Source organism: Sus scrofa, chromosome 5, assembly GCF_054392235.1.
Source record: "Sus scrofa isolate SSC_HxYL_T2T_F1_AM1 chromosome 5, Sscrofa_HxYL_maternal_Yorkshire_Landrace_v2.0, whole genome shotgun sequence".
Classification (NCBI taxonomy): domain Eukaryota; kingdom Metazoa; phylum Chordata; class Mammalia; order Artiodactyla; family Suidae; genus Sus; species Sus scrofa.
This window is the reverse complement of record NC_139387.1, coordinates 321,896-338,068: the sequence shown is the minus strand read 5'-3', so window position 1 is coordinate 338,068 and position 16,173 is coordinate 321,896. Positions and strand designations below refer to the sequence as shown.

Sequence of the window (16,173 nt, the reverse complement as noted above, 5' to 3'; positions counted from 1 at the left end):
GGCGCAGCTTGGATCCCGTGTTGCTCTGGCTGTGGTGTAGGCCAGCAGCTGTAGCTCTGATTTGACCCCTAACCTGGGAACCTCCATGTGCCATGGGTGTGGCCCTAAAAAGCAAAAAAAAAAAAAAAAAATTTTATTCTAACAAATCAAATTGTTCATGATATCATCTTAATTTGTAAGTAATTCAACCCAATATCTGTTTTTTTTTAATTTGTTTATTTTTTTGACTATGCATGCATGATGCAGAAGTTCCCAACTCATGACACAGCTGCAACTTGAGCTGTAGCAGTTACACCACCAGATCCTTAACCCACTGGGCCACCAGGGAACTCCTTCACTTTCATTTTGTTGTGGCAAAACACATGTAACAGGAAAGAAATTTACCATTTTAAGAATTTTCAAGCATATGATTCAGGGGCATTAAGTAAATTCACAATATTGTATAACCACTACCACTATTCCCAGACTTTCTCATTTTTTTTTTTTTGCTTTTTAGGGCCACACCCATGGCATATGGAAGTTCCCAGGCTAAGGGTTGAATCGGAGCTACAGCTGCCGGCCTACACCACAGCCACAGCAATGCGGGATCCGAGCCATGTTCACCACAGTTCACGGCAACACCGGATCCTTAACCCACTGAGGGAGGCCAGGGTTCAAACCTGTGTCCTCATGGATACTAGTTAACTGGGTTTGTTAACTCCACATTTGGTTTATCCATTCATACGTTGATGGACAGTTGAGTTATTTCCACATTTTGGCCATATTTTTTTGGCCACTCCCATGCCACGTGGAAGTTCCCGGGCAGAGGACTGAACCCGCGCCTCGGTTGCAACCTGCACCGCAGCTGCAGCAGCGCTAGATCTTTAACCTGCTCAGCCACACGAGAACTCCCTACTATGGCTGTTTTTAATAGCGCTGCGGTACACACGGATGTACAGATGGCGCTCCCTTGTCATGGGGTATACGTAGGCGTGGAATTGATGGGTTATGTCATGACTGTGTGTTCATCCTTTGAGGCGCCACAGTCTGTTCTCCACGGCGGCTGTGCTGTTTTACACCCTGCCCGCAGTTCCTCCGCATCGTCGTGCGTCTCCCATTTTGGGTGTGAGGTGGTATCTCACTGTGGTTTTCTTTGCTTGTCCCTGATGAGTAGTGATGTCAAGCACCTCTTCATGGGCTTCTGCTGGCCATTCGTGTGTCTCCTTTCGAGAACGAAGTCCTTTGTCCTTTTTTTTTTTTTTTGCTTTTTAGGGCCGCACCCGCAGTATGTGAGAGTTCCCAGGCCAGGGGTTGAATCATAGCTGCAGCCGCCAGCCTGCCCCACAGCCGCAGCAGTGCGGGATCCGAGCCAGGTCTGTGACCTGCACCGCAGCTCACAATAACACCAGATCCTCAGCCCACTGAGTGGGGCCAGGGATGGAACCCGCATCCAAATGGATACTTGTCCAATTCATTTCTGCCGTGCCAGGGCAGGAACTCACTTTGACCATTTTTGGATTGGGTGGTTTTTTTTTTTATTGTTGTTGAGTTGGCATTCTTTATATATTCTGGATAGTAAGGTCTTAGCTACATGAGTTGCAAATATTTTCTCCAATTTTGTGACTTGTCTTTTTACTCTCTTATAGTGTCCTTCACACAAGTTTTTTTATTTGGATGAAGTCCAGTGTATCTATTTTTTTCTTTCATTTCTTATGCATTTGGGGTCACACCTAAGAAATCATTGCTGAATCCAAATCCTGAAGCCTTCCTCCTGTGTTTTTTTCTAAGAGCTTCATACTTTTAACTCTGGCAGGTCTTTGATCTGTTTTGTGTTCGTATACAGAGTAAGGTGAAGGTCCAGCTTCATTCCTTTGCATGTGGATATCCAGTTTTCCCAGCACCATTTGTTTTGTTTTGTTTTCAGTGTGATTTTCGTATGTGTTCTATTTCCCTGGAGCGTGCTTACCACCAAAAATTTACCATGCGGCTGATCCCTTTTACCCATTTTGTCTTCTCCCTTACCACTGGTGATCACTTTGGTTTGATTATTTACTTTGTTTGTTTTTTATATTCCACATATGGGTGAAATTGTACAGTATTTGTCTTTTTTCATCTGACTTACTTCACTTAGCATAATATAACCCTCTAGGTCCATCCATGTTACTAGGAATGGCATGGTTTCATTCTTTTTTATGGCTGAGTAGTATTCCATTGTATACATACACCACATCTTCTTTATTCATTCCTCTGTTGATGGGCACTTATGTTAATTTAATATTTTGATTATTGTAATATGCAGTGAACATGGAGGGCATGTATCTTTTCAAATTAGTGTATTATAGTCTTTGGATAAATACTTGGGAGTAGAATTGTTGGATCATATGATTGTTCTGGTTTTAATTCTCGAGGAATCGTCTTAGGTGTGTGATTTGCACAGTGGCTGTGCCAGTTTACAGTCCCTGCCAACAGCGCACAAAGTTTCTTTTTTCCCCCCATCATCACAACACTTGTTATTTCTTTGAGCACCTTTTGTTGAAAACACTATCCTGGAGTTCCCGTCGTGGCGCAGTGGTTAACAAATCCGACTAGGAACCGTGAGGTTGCGGGTTCAATCCCTGCCCTTGCTCAGTGGGTTAGGGATCCGGCATTGCCGTGAGCTGTGGTGTGGGTCGCAGACGCGGCTCGGATCCCACATTGCTGTGGCTGTGGTGTAGGTTGGTGGCTACAGCTCCCGATTAGACCCCTAGCCTGGGAACCTCCATATGCTGCGGGAGCGGCTCAAGAAAAGGCAAAAAGACAAAAAAAAAAAAAAAAAGGAGAACACTGTCCTTTTCCCATTGAGTGTTCTTGGCACCCTCGTGGAAAATGAGTTGGCCGTGTATGTGAAGCTTGTTTCTGGGCTCTGTTCTGTTCCGTTGGTCTTGCTGTCCACCCTTGATGCCAGTTCCACAGTGTTTCAATCACCGTAGCCGTAGGAAGTTCTGAGATTGGAAAGTGTGAGTCCTCCGACTCTGTTCTCACTTTTCAAAATTGGCTTATTGGATCCCTTAAGATTACATATAATTTTAGGATGGATTTTTCTATTTTTACAAAAAAATTAGAATTTGACAGAGATTATATTAAATCTGTAGATCACTTTGGGTAGTATTGTCAATTTCAGTCTTCCAATTTACGAATACAGATGACTCTCCATTTATTTAGGTTTTCTGTAGTATTTTTCAGCAATATTTTATAGTTTATGTATAGTTTATAGTTGTAGTATACCAGGCTTAATTTATTCCTAAGTATTTTATTCTTTTGGATGGTACTGTAAATGGAATTTTTAATTGTTTTTTTTCTTAATTTCTTTATTGTTAGTGTGTAGAAATACAAGTTTCCTGTGTTGATATTGTGCCCTGGAACTTGGCTGAATTTGTTTATTAGTACTAAAGGTTTGTGTGGAATCTGTAGGATTTTACACATGTAAGATTATGTCATCTGTGAAAAGACATCATTTTACTGCTTCCTTTCCACCTTGGATGTCTTTTATTTCTTTTTGTTGCCTGGTTGCTCTGGCCAGAACCAGTGTGGGACTGCAGTGTTGACTGGCTGTGGCAGAGGGGCCCTGACCTTGATCCTGGTCTAGGGGAACAGCCTCAGGCTCTCACCTCCGAGTGTGCCGTTCGCTGCGGGCTTGTCGTAGATGCCCTGTGCTGCGTTGAGGAAGTTTCCTTTATTCTTAGTTTGTTAATTGTTTTTATCAAGAAATTGTGTTGGCTTTTGCCAAATGCTTTTTTGGGATCCGTCGAGATGATGGCGTGGTTTCTGTCCTTTGCGTCCTTTAATGCCGTTGACTGCATTGATTTTCATAAGTTGAACCATCCTTGCCTGCCAGGAACAAATCCCAATTGGTCATGGCATGTAATCTTTTTAATATGCCACTGAATTCTATTTGTTGGTATTTTGTGGAGGATTTTTACATCAGTGTTCATGAGGGATATTGGTCTGTAGTTTCTTTTATTATTGTTACCAAAATGTAGTTGATTTACACTGTTTCATCAAGTTGTGTTATACCACAAAGTGACCCAATCGCACACATTTCCCTGGGCTGTACAGTAGGATCCCATTACCCATCCGTTCCAAATAGAACAGTTTGCATCCGAAAAACCTCCCTGTCGTGGCTCAGTGGTTAACGAGCCCAGGTAGTATCCATGAGGATGCAGGTTCGATCCCTGGCCTTAGCTCAGTGGGTTAAGGATCTGGCATTGCCTTGAGCTGTGGCGTAGGTTGTCGACGCAGCTTGGATCCCACATTGCTGTGGCTGTGGTGTAGGCCGGCAGCTGCAGCTCTGATTCGACCCTTAGCCTGGGAACCTCCGTATACCATGGGCACGTCCCTAAAAAGACAAAAAGACAAAAAAAAAGAGCCAAATGCCCATGCATCCCACTTCCTCCCCTTTCCCCCTTGGGAAGCCCAAGTCTGCTCTTTTTGTCCATGATTTGTGTTTGTTCGTTTCTTTATTTTAGATGGGATCATCTGTTCCATATTTCGGATTCCACAGATAAGTGATACCATATGGTATCTGTCTTTCTCTTTCTGACTTACTTCACTTAGCGCGAGAGTCACTAGATCCATCAATGTTGCTGCAAATGGCATTAGTTTGTCTTTTTATGACTGAGTAATATTCCACTGTTTATGTATGCACAACATCTTCTTAATCCATTCATCTGTTGATAGATGTTTAGGTTGGTTCCATGTCTTACCTATTGTGAATAGTGCTGCAGTGAACACAGGGGTGCGTGTATCTTTTTCTATGAACGTTTTGTCCGGATATATGCCCAGCAGTGGAATTGCTGGATCATATGGTAGTTCTGCATTTAGTTTTCTGAGGAACCTCCATGCTGTTTTCCATAGTGGTTGTACCAATTTACATTCCCACCAAGCGTGTAGGAGGGTTCCCTTTTCTCCACACCCTCTCCAGCATTTGTTGTTTGTTGACTTGTTAATGACGGCCATTCTGACCGGCATGCAGTGGCACCTCAGTGCAGTTTTGATTTGCATTTCCCTAATTATCAGTGATGTTGAGCATTCTTTCATATGCCCATTGGCCATCCATATGTCTTCTTTGGAGAAATTCTGTTTAGGTCCTCTGCCCATTTTTCAATTGCGTTGTTTGTTTTTTTGTTGTTGAGTTGCATGAGCTGTTTGTATATTTTGAAGACTAGGCCTTGTCTGTTGCATCATTGGCAAAGATTTTCGCCCATTCTGTGGCTTGTCCTTTTGTTTTTTTAATGGTTTCCTTTGCTGTGCAAAAGCTTTTGAGTTTGAGTAGGTCCCGTTGGTTTGTCTGTGTCTTCGTTGTCATTGCTCTAGGAGGTGGAGTGCACAAGCTGTTGCTGTGACTTATGTCAGAGAGTGTCCCACCTACTTTTCCTCTAGGAGTTTTATAGTGTCTGGCCTTATATTGAGGTCTTTAATCCACTGTGAGTCTATTTTTGTGTGTGGTGTTAGACAGAGTTCTGCTTTCCTTTCTCTTACATGTAGCTTTCGATTTTCCTGCACCGTTTATTGAAGAGGCTCTTCTTTCTCCCACTGTATGTTCTTGTAGTTTCTTTTTTCGTGATGTCTTTGGTATCAGGGCAGTGCTGGCCTCGAGGAGTGAACTAAGCAGGATGTGTTCCCTCCTCTTTGGTTTTTTGGGAGCGTTTGAGAAGGGTTGGTGGTGTTAATTCTTTAAATGTTTGGTAGCATTCACCAGTGAAGGCACCTGATCTGGGCTTTTCTTTATTGGGAGATAGGTCCGACTCTGTGTTGAGGACAAGGCAGCATGATGAAGCTGCCTCCAAGGTCAGCCAGGGTCACACAGGCAGAGAAGGTGCAGCTGAGACTTGAGACTGTCTCTGTGGAGGAAGAGAACTGTGCCAGGCAGAGCTTCCTTCCTCGATCCAGCTCCCAACTCCCCAGTGTGAAAGTGGGGCCCAGACTTATATCCCGGGGTGGGGTCTATACTCCGTTGCCTGCCCTGTCTCCCTGCCCTGAACCCTCCCCCACCACACCCCACGTAGGCAGCAGAGGGTCTGGGCTGCAGGCTGCCGAGGCGCCTGCGGTGCTGCCCGTCCCTAGGCCTGGAGTGGCTGTCGGGGGGCCGCCGCTGCCCGGCTCAGCCTCCACTGCAGTGTGTCCACGGGGGTAGCAGCATGGAGCGCAGGTGGATTTTGCAGGGAAGCCTGCAGCCCTGAGGAGAAAGGCGGGAGATTCCCTGGTTAAGCACCTGACCTAGGAGCTGAGGGACAGTCACCCCAGGACGCCTCAGATGAGAAAAAGGTCACCAGGCGGAAGTGGCACCTCGGGGTGGGTGGAGGTCTAACGGCACTGCTGCCCAGACATCAGGGGATGCGGGCAGGTGCGCCAGGACAGCAGGACCCCCGGTCCCGCCCACGTTGGAAGGCCAGCCTGAGGGCGCCCCTCCTCTCTCTCCCCAGGATCTGTTTTTTAAGTACACCTGGAACAACTTCCTGCACTTCCAAGTGGAGCTGTGCGTAGCCGCCATCCTCTCCCATGCTGCCCGGGAGGACAGGGCCGTAGCCAGTGGGCCTGAGGTGGGGGCGGAGCCTGCGGCCTCCAGCAGGGACCCAGAGACCCCCCAGCCTGCCGCCAGCCACCCTGAGGACACGATGGTGACCCATGTAAGTCCGGCCAGTGTCCCATTGCCGCCGTGCCCTGTTTACCCTGCTTGCGCTGAGCCCCACCCAGACTGTGGACATGAGTGCTGACCTGGGCCCGCCTGTGTCCCCTCCTCCAGCCCTCGGGGCACAGGCTGCTCTCCTTTACCAGAGACAGGAAATCACAGAGAAGGTGCCATCCGTGTTTGCCAGGGCCCCAGAGCTGGCGGAGCGGCGGGCTTGAGGGGGACGCCAGAGGACCCCCAAGCCGCCGAGTCTGCTCCTTCAGGCCACAGGGCACCAGCAGCCCTGCCATGTGTTGGGAAAAGCACAGGAAAGAGAGCAGACTATAGAGTCTCACCAGAAGACTCTCTGGGACCTTGAACCCCTGGAAACGTGGGGGCCCTGCACGGCGCTCCTGCTCTCTCCCCCTGACGCTCTCCCGCCAGCACGCTGTGCAGAGCTCACCCCAGGAGCCACATGGACGTGGCTCACACACGTGGCCTGTCCCAGGCTGCGAGAGGAGCACTTGGGTGTCAGGGTCCTGCGGGGGGACCTTAGTGGGTGTTCGCTGAGGAAGGAGGAGGTGAGAGAGCCTGTGGGGGGCATGTGGCTCAGCCAGGAGGCCCCCCGTGAACACGGGGCCACGGGGGCTGGCCCGTCCCCTGGGCTGGCTGCCAGGCTCGGGCTGGGAGCTTGGCGAGGGGCCCGGGTCTCTGGTTGGAGGGCTGGGAGAGCCCTGCAGGCGTGAGCCAGATGAAGCGAGGGGGTGAACGGCCAGGAACAGGTGGTTTTAGAGACAAGAGCCACAGGGGGTGTGTGTGCAGGGGCCGTGAAGGCCAGCAGGACCCTTGCCCAGATAGCGAGACCCCTGAAAGATGGGGCTGAAGCCCGCAGGCCAGGTGCGGGAAGCCAGCTGCGCCAGGGCCTGGCAGCAAGTGAGACCTGGGGAGCCGAAGGGGAGTGGGAGGTGGTGCCGAGGCAGGAGGAGGCCGGGGAGGCTGGGGTCCCTGAGCTGGCCTGAAGGCCGAGGGGAAGAGACTGTCCTGGTTTGACTCCAGTCTCCACGTGGCCGGCCCTGGGTGGCGCCTGTGGGTGTCTGTACTGCCACGCTGCCCTAGGGCGCCGGGGCCCACGGGTATGCCCGCTGCCTGCTAGGCCCCCGGTCCCGGGGTGGGGGGGAGCCACCTCCGCGGCAGCCCTGCCGACCCCGACTCCTGTCTCCCCAGCTGTTCCACAAGTGCTGCCTGGTCCAGAGGATCCTGGAGGCCTGGGAAGCCAATGACCACACACAGTAAGGACCACTGGGCTCACTCAACGTGGGGCGCCAGGGCCGCCACGGAGGGTTCGTTTTCAAGGAAGGGCTCTACTCCTGCGGGAGCAGCCGTGCGTGCTGGTCAGGGAACCAGCCCGCGCCGTGGACCTGGTCCTGCCTCTTCGTGGCCCTGGCTTCCTGTGCCCTCACCCTCTTCCCCCGTCCCCCATCCATTGGCCGAGACCCCACTCCTGTGCCTGCGGTGTGTCCCCTGTTCTCCCTGCTCCCCGCCCAGCCTCCAGCCCCTGCTCTTACTGAGCCCTCGAAAGACACCTCCTGTGTTCTTATCGCCCCACCTGGCCTCTCCTCTGGGGATCGGCTGGGATCTTTCTGAAACCGACAGGTCGTGTCACTCCCTGCTTGAAAGTTGCAACGGCCCAGGTCCCCAGTGTGGCCGCGGGGTCCACCGTGGGCAGCCCCAGCCCCGCTCTGCCCAGGGCCGCTTCTGCTTCTCTCCAACCTCACCTAGTTCACCCCTCATGTCCTGCTAGGACTGGACCCACAATTTTTTTTTTTTAATTTTTCCTATTATAGTTGACTTACAGTGTCCTGTCAGTTTCTGCTGTACAGCGAAGTGACCCAGTTATACATACAAATACGTGCGGTCTCTTTTCCCATGATCCTCCATCACGTTCCATCGCAAGCGATTGGATATAGCTCCCTGTGCCGTACGGCAGGGCCTCATTGCTTATCTGCTCCCAGTGCGATGGTTTGCATCTGCTAACCCCGGACCCCGGTCCCTCCCTCTCCCTCGGCAACAAGTCTGTTCTCCAAGTCCATGATTTTCTTTTCTGTGGAAAGGGTCATTTGTGCCGTGTGTTAGATTTCAGGTATGAGTGATATCATATGGTATTTGGCTTTTTTTTGCTTTTTAGGGCTGCACTCGCAGCATATGGAGATTCCCAGGCTAGGGGTCGAATCAGAGCTACAGCTGCCGGCTTACACCACAGCCACAGCAATGTGGGATCCAAGCCACATCTGTGACCTACACCACAGCTCACAGTAATGCCAGATCCTTAACCTACTGAGCGAGGCCAGGGATCGAACCCACAACATCATGGTTCCTAGTCGGATTTGTTTCCACTGTGCCACAGTGGGAACTCCTGTCTTTCTCTTTCTGACTTACTTCACTTAATATGAGTGTGTCTAGTTCCATCCATGTTGCTGCAAATGGCATTATTTTGTTCTTTTTTATGGCTGAGTAGTAGTCCATTGTGTATAGATACCACATCTTCCTACTCCGGTCATCTGTTGATGGACATTGAGGTTGTTTCCATGTCTTGGCTGTTGTGGACGGTGCTGCAGTGAGCATGCAGGTGCATGTGTCTTTTTCAGTGAAGTTTTGTCCAGGTATATGCCCAGCAGTGGGCTTGCTGGGTCATATGGTGGCTTGATACTGTTTTCTGAGGAAGCTCCATTCTCCTGTGTGCAGTGGTTGTACCAGTTTACATTCCCGCCAAGTGTAGGACCCACAAGGTTGTGTCTGCTCTCAAGTAGCAACAAGAGAACGGGGCCGCCTGGCATTCCCCTGGGTGCAGTCCACGTGGTGCCCAGGAAGGCATATTGCTGCACACGTGTGTGTTCCTGTGTCGGGGGAGGGCCGGCCGCTGTCCCCGAGGGGTCCCTGAGCCACGGCAGCCTGTGGCCAGGCTTGTGAGCCTGGATGCCTCCAGACGCGGGCCCTGGCCGGCCTCGGTCCAGCTCTCCTGCATCCTGGCCAGCTGGTCACAGGCCTCCACCCTCATCCCAGCTCCACCTGGGGGCCGGTCCCGCCCAGCCTCCGCTGACCCCCGTCCTCTGCCAGGCTGGCCCTGGACTCAGGACCACCCCTGCTTCCTCTCCTGGGGGTGGCAGGCTCTGAGCGGGGAACACAGCTGAAAGCGCGCCCTCTCCCCTCCGGGCCCCAGGGGCGAAGATTGGCAGGACCCTCTTCCCGGGGCCTGTGGGGGGAGGCTTGCTGTTCTGCTGGGTCACGCGTGGGCCAGGTGCTGCATCGAGGGAGAGCTGTGTGTTCACGGCCACGTGGGGCGTGCGGCACCACGGACGGGAGCCAGGACCTGCGCTTCTGGGCGCGGAGCACTCGTGAGCAGGGCAGGGACAGGCCTGCCCCACCGCTGCCCCGTGCTCTGCCCACTCCCAGGTCCTGGGTCTGTCCCCGGGCTCCCCTAGGAGCTTGGCACACGCCCGCGGCCCTTGCAGGAGCACTGCCCGGGCGCTGGTCTGGAGGCCGCGGGGGTGGGTGCGGGCTCTGTGGCCTCAGCCCCCGCCACGGCTGCCGGTGTCACTGCTCGGTGGTGACCTGCAAGTGACGCAGGCATGGAGCTGGTGTCCCACAGTGAGGCCATGAGGAGGCTGGCGGGGCGGTAGCCTGTTGGGGCCGCGGGGCCGCCTGGCCTGACGCCGCGTCTCCCCAGGGCCGCGGGCGGCATGAGGCGCGGAAACATGGGCCACCTGACGCGCATCGCCAACGCGGTGGTGCAGAACCTCGAGGGGGGCCCCATGCAGACCCACGTCAGCGAGGTCATCCGAGGTGAGCGTGCGGCCGTCTGGGGCTGCCGGCTGGTGCCCGGGGCGTGGGCTTGCCTGCCCACAGGGCAGCCCTGGGGGCCCCGGGCGCGCTTCTGCGGGGCCGACGCCAAGAGACCAGCTCTTCTCTGGCCGCGGGGCCCGTCTGCGAGCGGGGGAGGGGGCTCTTCCCCAGAGTGGCGCCGGGCCCTGGCCAGGCCTCCTCTGCCCCGGCTGCCAGACCCGAGGGCGGCCACCCGCGCCCTTCCCAGCTCTGGAGTGTCCTGGGCACAGCCTGCAGCTCTGGGTGCCCGGCCTCCTGGGCTGAGCTGGGGGCCTGAGGCACCTCCATTCAGACACAAGAAGGCAGCAGCTTAGGAGGGGATTGTGGCCTTGCTGGGGAGGCAGGGTGCCTCGGGGCTCAGGCCCTGGGGCCGAGGCAGGGGCCTGCTAGGGAGCAGGTGCGGAGGTGCCGGTGGAGGGGGCCGCCCTGCGGGCGGACAGAAAGGTTGGGTGTGCGGCGGCGTGGCCATGATGGGCCCACACCTGTGCCTCCCCTAGTTGCCCTCGTGGGGGTCTCGGCCGTGAGCCTCCATCGGTGGGGTTGGGCGGGGGCAGCCCCTTGGTCTGCACCTGCAGGAGGGGGTCCCGGGCAGAGCTGGGTCTGGGGAGGTGGGAGCGAGCGGGGAGCCCTTGGCCACGATCTTCCTCCCTGTTTCTGGGCTGTGGGTCTTTCCGAGGCTCCGACCGCCCCAGAAAAACAGGGGCCCCCAGGCCCGGGTAGGTGCCATGGGGCCTGCGGGGAGGGAGGGGTGTGGCCGCACCCCATGCCCCCCTTGTGCCTGGGGCTTACGGATGGCCTTCTCTGCAGGGCTCCCTGCGGACTGCCGTGGGCGCTGGGCGAGCTTCGTGGAGGAGACGCTGACCGAGGCCAACCGCAGGAACGCGGTGGACCTGGTGAGCAGCCCCCGCGTCTGTAGACAGCTCACGTGCACCCCGCAGCCGAGAGCGTGCGGTGGAGCCTCTGGCCCCGGGCCGGTCGAGAGGGGGGCCCCTTGGCCCCCCGGTCCTTCCTGGCCTGTGCCCGTGGGGCTGCTTGGCGCGGGGCCCCGTGCACGGCACAGGGAGGCTCATGCCCGCCGCCCTGGCTGTTGCAGGTGAGCACCCGCCTCCTGCACCCCTCAGGTGAGGATGAGGACGTGGAGGCCGCTTTCCCCAACGAGCTGTCCCTTCAGCAGGTGTGTGTGGCCGGCCCGCACCCTCAGCAGCCCCCCCTGCACACCCTGGGCAGCGCCCTGCTCGGCGTGTCACCAGGCTGCCTCCCGCAGGAGCAGGGAGAGGCTTGTATCCCGGGGCCTCAGTCCCAGTGCCCCCCCGCCCCGCCTCTAGTTAGAGGGACCCCCCCCCCAGGGCACTTGCACCTTGACAAGCCTTCTGAGGAGGAGTTCCTGTCGTGGCTCAGTGGTAGTGAGTCCGACCGAGGACTCGGGTTCGATCCTGGCCTCGTTCAGTGCGTTAAGGATCCGGCGTTGCTGAGATGTAGGTGGAGTAGGTCACAGATGCAACTTGGATCTGGTGTGGCGGTGCCTCTGGTGCAGGCGGGCAGTTGTAGCTCTGATTGGACCCCTAGCCTGGGAACCTCCATGTGTCACGGGTGCAGCCCTAAAAAGCCAAGAAAAAAAAAAAAAAAAGCCAAAAAAAAGAGAAGAAGAGAAGAAAGCAAACTCGAGTCCCAGGGCCATTTGGTGTGGCCCCCGTGGCCCGCGGCCTGAGAGGTCGGGTGGGGGGCTGCGGGAGCGCCCGGGGCTTCCTCCGAGCCACCTGGGTTCCTCTGGCCCAGGCTTTCTCCGAGTACCAGGTCCAGCAGATGACGGCCACCTTCGTGGATCAGTTTGGCTTCAGTGACGAGGAGTTTGCCGAGCAGGACGACAGCGTCAAGTGAGCTCAGTGGGATGTGCCCGTCCCCCTCGTGCCAGGGGCCCAGCTTGAGCCTCCAGGGCCGCCTGCTCAGCCCTGGGGGAGCTGGGCTCTGCCCCGCGTGACCGGGTCCCCGGCCTGTGGCTGTCACGTGTGGGGCGGGGGCGGGGCGGGCTGGGGGGTGACGGGCGTCCCTGCCCCCGCAGCGCCCCGTTTGACAGGATCGCGGAGATCAACTTCAGCGTCGACGCTGAGGAGGACAGTGTGAGTCCGCGGGGCGGGGCGGGGCGGTGGAGGGGGGCGGGGCGGCGGCGCCGGCCGGCGGGCGCGGGGACGCGGGGCCCATGCGCGCTGCCCCGCAGCCCGGCGCCGCCCTGTTTGAGGCCTGCTGCAGTGACCACATCCAGCCCTTTGACGAGGAGGACGACCTCTGGCAGGCTGAGGCGACGCAGCGCGCTGCCCGGGTGACCAGAGCCAGGTGGGCGGAGAGGGCCCGGCAGGGGCAGGAAGGGCTGCCCTGGGGCCACTGCGCTCACTGTGCGACCCCCCTCAGGTTTGGGGGCCCCCGGGCCCCAGAGAGCCAGGACGGGGCGGAGCGCGCAGAAGCGCACGGGTTCGCTGCTCGGGCGGGTGCCCTTCAGGCCTCCACCCAGAAGGAAGGCCCCCGCGAGGAGGGCGGCTCACAAGGTAGGTGATGGGACCTCGGGTGCAGCCAGGAGGGACACGGGCCCGCGTGCGACTGGGCACTCTCGCCCCCGCCGCCCGCACTTGCACACGAGTGCCTGTGGCCCCGGCCGCCCTGCCCCTCGGCATAGCCCCTCAGCCACATCGTCACGGTTGGAGGCTGGTGTCCCCTGGTCCCTGGAAAGGCAGGACCACGCCACGGCTGTGGGGCCGGTTGCCTCTGGACCACGGGTCTCTGAGGGCAGGTGGGGGCCCGCCTTCTGCTCAGGGGCCTGGACCCTGTGTCTCCCCCAGCAGGTGCCGCCTGGACGGTATTTGATGAGCCGGGGAGCTCGCTGGCCTCAGGCCCAGCCCCGGGAGCGGTGGTGGACGTGGGCTCCAGTGTGTGGGCGGCCAGTCCCCCCAGCGCCTCAGCTCCGGAGGAGAAAGGCTGGGCCAAGTTTGCTGACTTCCAGCCTTTCTGCTGGTGAGGTGGGGTGACTGGGGGCGGCCCTGGGGCCTGGGTCTGCCTGGCGCGGGCTCAGCATTGTCCTCGTCTGCAGCTCTGAGTCGGGGCCCAGGTGCAGCTCCCCAGTGGACACAGGTCACGGCGATGCCCAGGGCAGCGGGACCCAGGGCCCGGAGAGAAGCCGTGAGTAGGAGCGGGTGAGGGCAGGGGAGCGGGCGGGGCTGGGGTCTCCCTGGTGACACTGGGGACCACAGCAGGCAGTGGGAGGGAAGGCCCAGCTCCAGGCCCAGGCGGCCAGCACCTGTCTGAGCTCCGGGACCCCAGGCGGGCCACCTGTGCACCTCGCTCATCAGAGGCCCGGCCCTGAGCCCCCCATACAGGCTTGGGAGGCCCCCAGGGTGTCAGGGCCACATAGGGAGGGAGTGGAGAGCCCCAGGGCTTAGTGGCGGCTCTCCCCGCACGGGAGGATGGTTCCTTCCCGCAGTTCCTGTGACCTCAGACGCCCTCGTCTGTTGCATGCACCGGACAGCTGGGGGTGCACCAGGCCTGTCCCAGTGTTGCAGGCTGAAGTCCTTACACACTCCATGCTGGCCCCCTGGGTTTGGGGACCCTGAGGCTGTGCCCTGTGACCCCTCTGTCCTTACCTGCTGTCGCTGGCTCCTGGTCTTGCAGTTGGCCCAGCCACCCTGTGTGCCCGGAACGTGTGTGTCACCAGGAAGGCCCCTCTGGGGGTCTCCAGCAGCTGTGAGGACCAGCAGAAGGTGGCTGGTGCCTTGGAGGCTGTCAGCATGGGTCCCGCCCGGGAGGCCCCCCTGACGCCCGAGCCAGGCCCCAGGTGAGCAGGACGGGGTGGGCAGGAGGCCCCAGGGCCCATGTCTGGCTGTCCCCAGCACTCTGCTGGCCCAGGAGCAGGTGGACAGGCCCTGCCGCCCTGATGGCCCGGTGACCCTGCAGAGGCCAGTTTTGGGCAGGAGGGACACCCTTGCTTCTGAGTGGAAGCTGGGGGAGGGGGTTGAAACAGAGCACAAGGCGGTCCCCCGTGGGCTCCTTGGAGAGAACTGAGCCCCCAGAGCTGCCCTGGGAAGGCCCAGAATGCCCTGGCCCCAGGAGTACCCGGTGGGGAGGAGGGTCTGGAGCTGCAGGGAGGCCAGGCCGGGATGGGTGCTGCTGGGCTGGTGGCTGGAGGCCTCGGCACACAGGCCTGCGGGCTCTGGCGTGTCTAGAACGTGAGGTGGCAGCGCGGCCTGGACCACCCTGCGGGGTGGAGCCGCAGGTAACCAGAGCCCATGTGCCGCACAGGGCCGAGTGCGCCACCAACATGCCACCAGGCCTCGCCTCCCTTGCGTCTGCAGAAGTGACCTCTGCCCCAGGTGTGGCCGTCCTCCCTGAGGCTGCCGTGGCGGCCACCACAGTACCGAGCAGCACTGGTCCTAGCCCGGCCACCCTGACCATCTCCCCTGTGCCGGCCGCCGTGGCTGTCACCACCGCAGCCCCCGTCAGCCCAGCCATCTCCTCGGCGGCTGCCCTGGGGTTAGTGACAAAGAACAGGTGAGAGGGTCAGGCCCGGGGCGGGGGCAGGGTGGAAGCCCTGGTCCTGAGTGAGTCCTATCCCCTGCCCCTTCCTGCAGGAAGACGGACGTGGCACCGCCTGCAGGAGCCGCCTTAAACGGCCCCGTGTGATGCTGCCGCCCAGCGTTGGCGCCTCAACCGAGAAAACTACCTGGTGACGCAGTTTGTCTTTTTTATTTAATTTAATTTAATTTTAAAATAAATGCTGCATTGGTAAAGCCGGCAGTTGAAACCAGTTGGACGGCCCAGCCTGCGTTTCTCCTGTGACCCTGAGTGGCCACGAGGGTCCAGCCCACACACAGCAATAAGGCCTCAGATGTGCGTCTGCCTGTGGGAGCCGGGGCCGTGACCCCAACACCGGGACCGAGGGTCGGACTGGGTGCCACAGGCTCCGAGCCTGTTTCTATGGATTTTTTTACAAATGCAGGAAGAGCCACGTGTTTGCACTTTCCAATCCAGCCACAGCAGAGGGTCTCCGAGGCTCCGAGGCTCCGGGGACAAATGTGGGCTGGCCAGACAGGGTTTCACTGCCCGCCGGTCCTGGGAGCTGGCCGCGAGCCGGGCTGCACAATTCGACTGCCTTAAAACCAGCCCCTGCAGCCTGGCAGGGTGTCCCGGGCCCACCGAAGTGGGCAGGAGCGGGTACCCGGGGCACCAAGTCGCCCAGCCGTGCTGGGGGGTCTGCAGGGTTCTTTCGTGTTGACGTCCTGACCCTCGGACAGGGCACCCACCCCCCATGCCTCCCAATAAAAGCTGTGTTCTTCTCACTGACCGCATTACTGTGAAGCTGCTGCCCCTTTGGGCAAAGAAAAGGTGTCGTCTCCCCCCCAAGGCCCAAGGCCCGTCCCCCCCCCCCCCCCCCGTTCGACTGTGAGCAAAGACTAAGCTCTTTCTCTTTGTGAAACAAGTTCCGCCTGGAGGTGGAGGGTCAGGCAGGGACCCACAGGACCCTTGGCCTGGTGGCTGTCCTCACAGCCCACCTGAGGCCACCGTGGCCCCACCTGCTCTCACCTCCAGGCAATGGCTGTGCCGTGGCTGCTGGGCCCCCAACTACCAGCCTCTCCGTCTCGGAGGGGAGCTGCCTCCCCAGCCTCTTCTGGGGTGCCCTGTGGGCC

The 16,173-nt window shown here is 57.9% G+C and overlaps 1 protein-coding gene across 48 annotated transcripts in view; it reads left to right on the top strand.

Moving 5' to 3' along the window:
* PPP6R2 (protein phosphatase 6 regulatory subunit 2) overlaps positions 1-15,829 on the top strand; it is a 76,799-nt gene extending 60,970 nt beyond the window's left edge. For 6 of the 48 annotated variants that reach the window (XM_021091046.2, XM_085024633.1, XM_021091044.2 and 3 more), the window contains 14 exons: positions 6,441-6,644; positions 7,850-7,914; positions 10,350-10,465; positions 11,312-11,397; positions 11,598-11,678; positions 12,281-12,378; positions 12,564-12,621; positions 12,720-12,835; positions 12,911-13,044; positions 13,336-13,507; positions 13,584-13,672; positions 14,162-14,324; positions 14,789-15,037; positions 15,118-15,825. In XM_021091046.2, the coding sequence (XP_020946705.1) occupies positions 6,441-6,644; positions 7,850-7,914; positions 10,350-10,465; positions 11,312-11,397; positions 11,598-11,678; positions 12,281-12,378; positions 12,564-12,621; positions 12,720-12,835; positions 12,911-13,044; positions 13,336-13,507; positions 13,584-13,672; positions 14,162-14,324; positions 14,789-15,037; positions 15,118-15,169 (1,683 nt within the window). In that variant the 3' untranslated portion in view covers positions 15,170-15,825. 48 annotated transcript variants of the gene reach the window in all.
* The last annotated feature ends 344 nt before the right edge of the window (positions 15,830-16,173 follow it).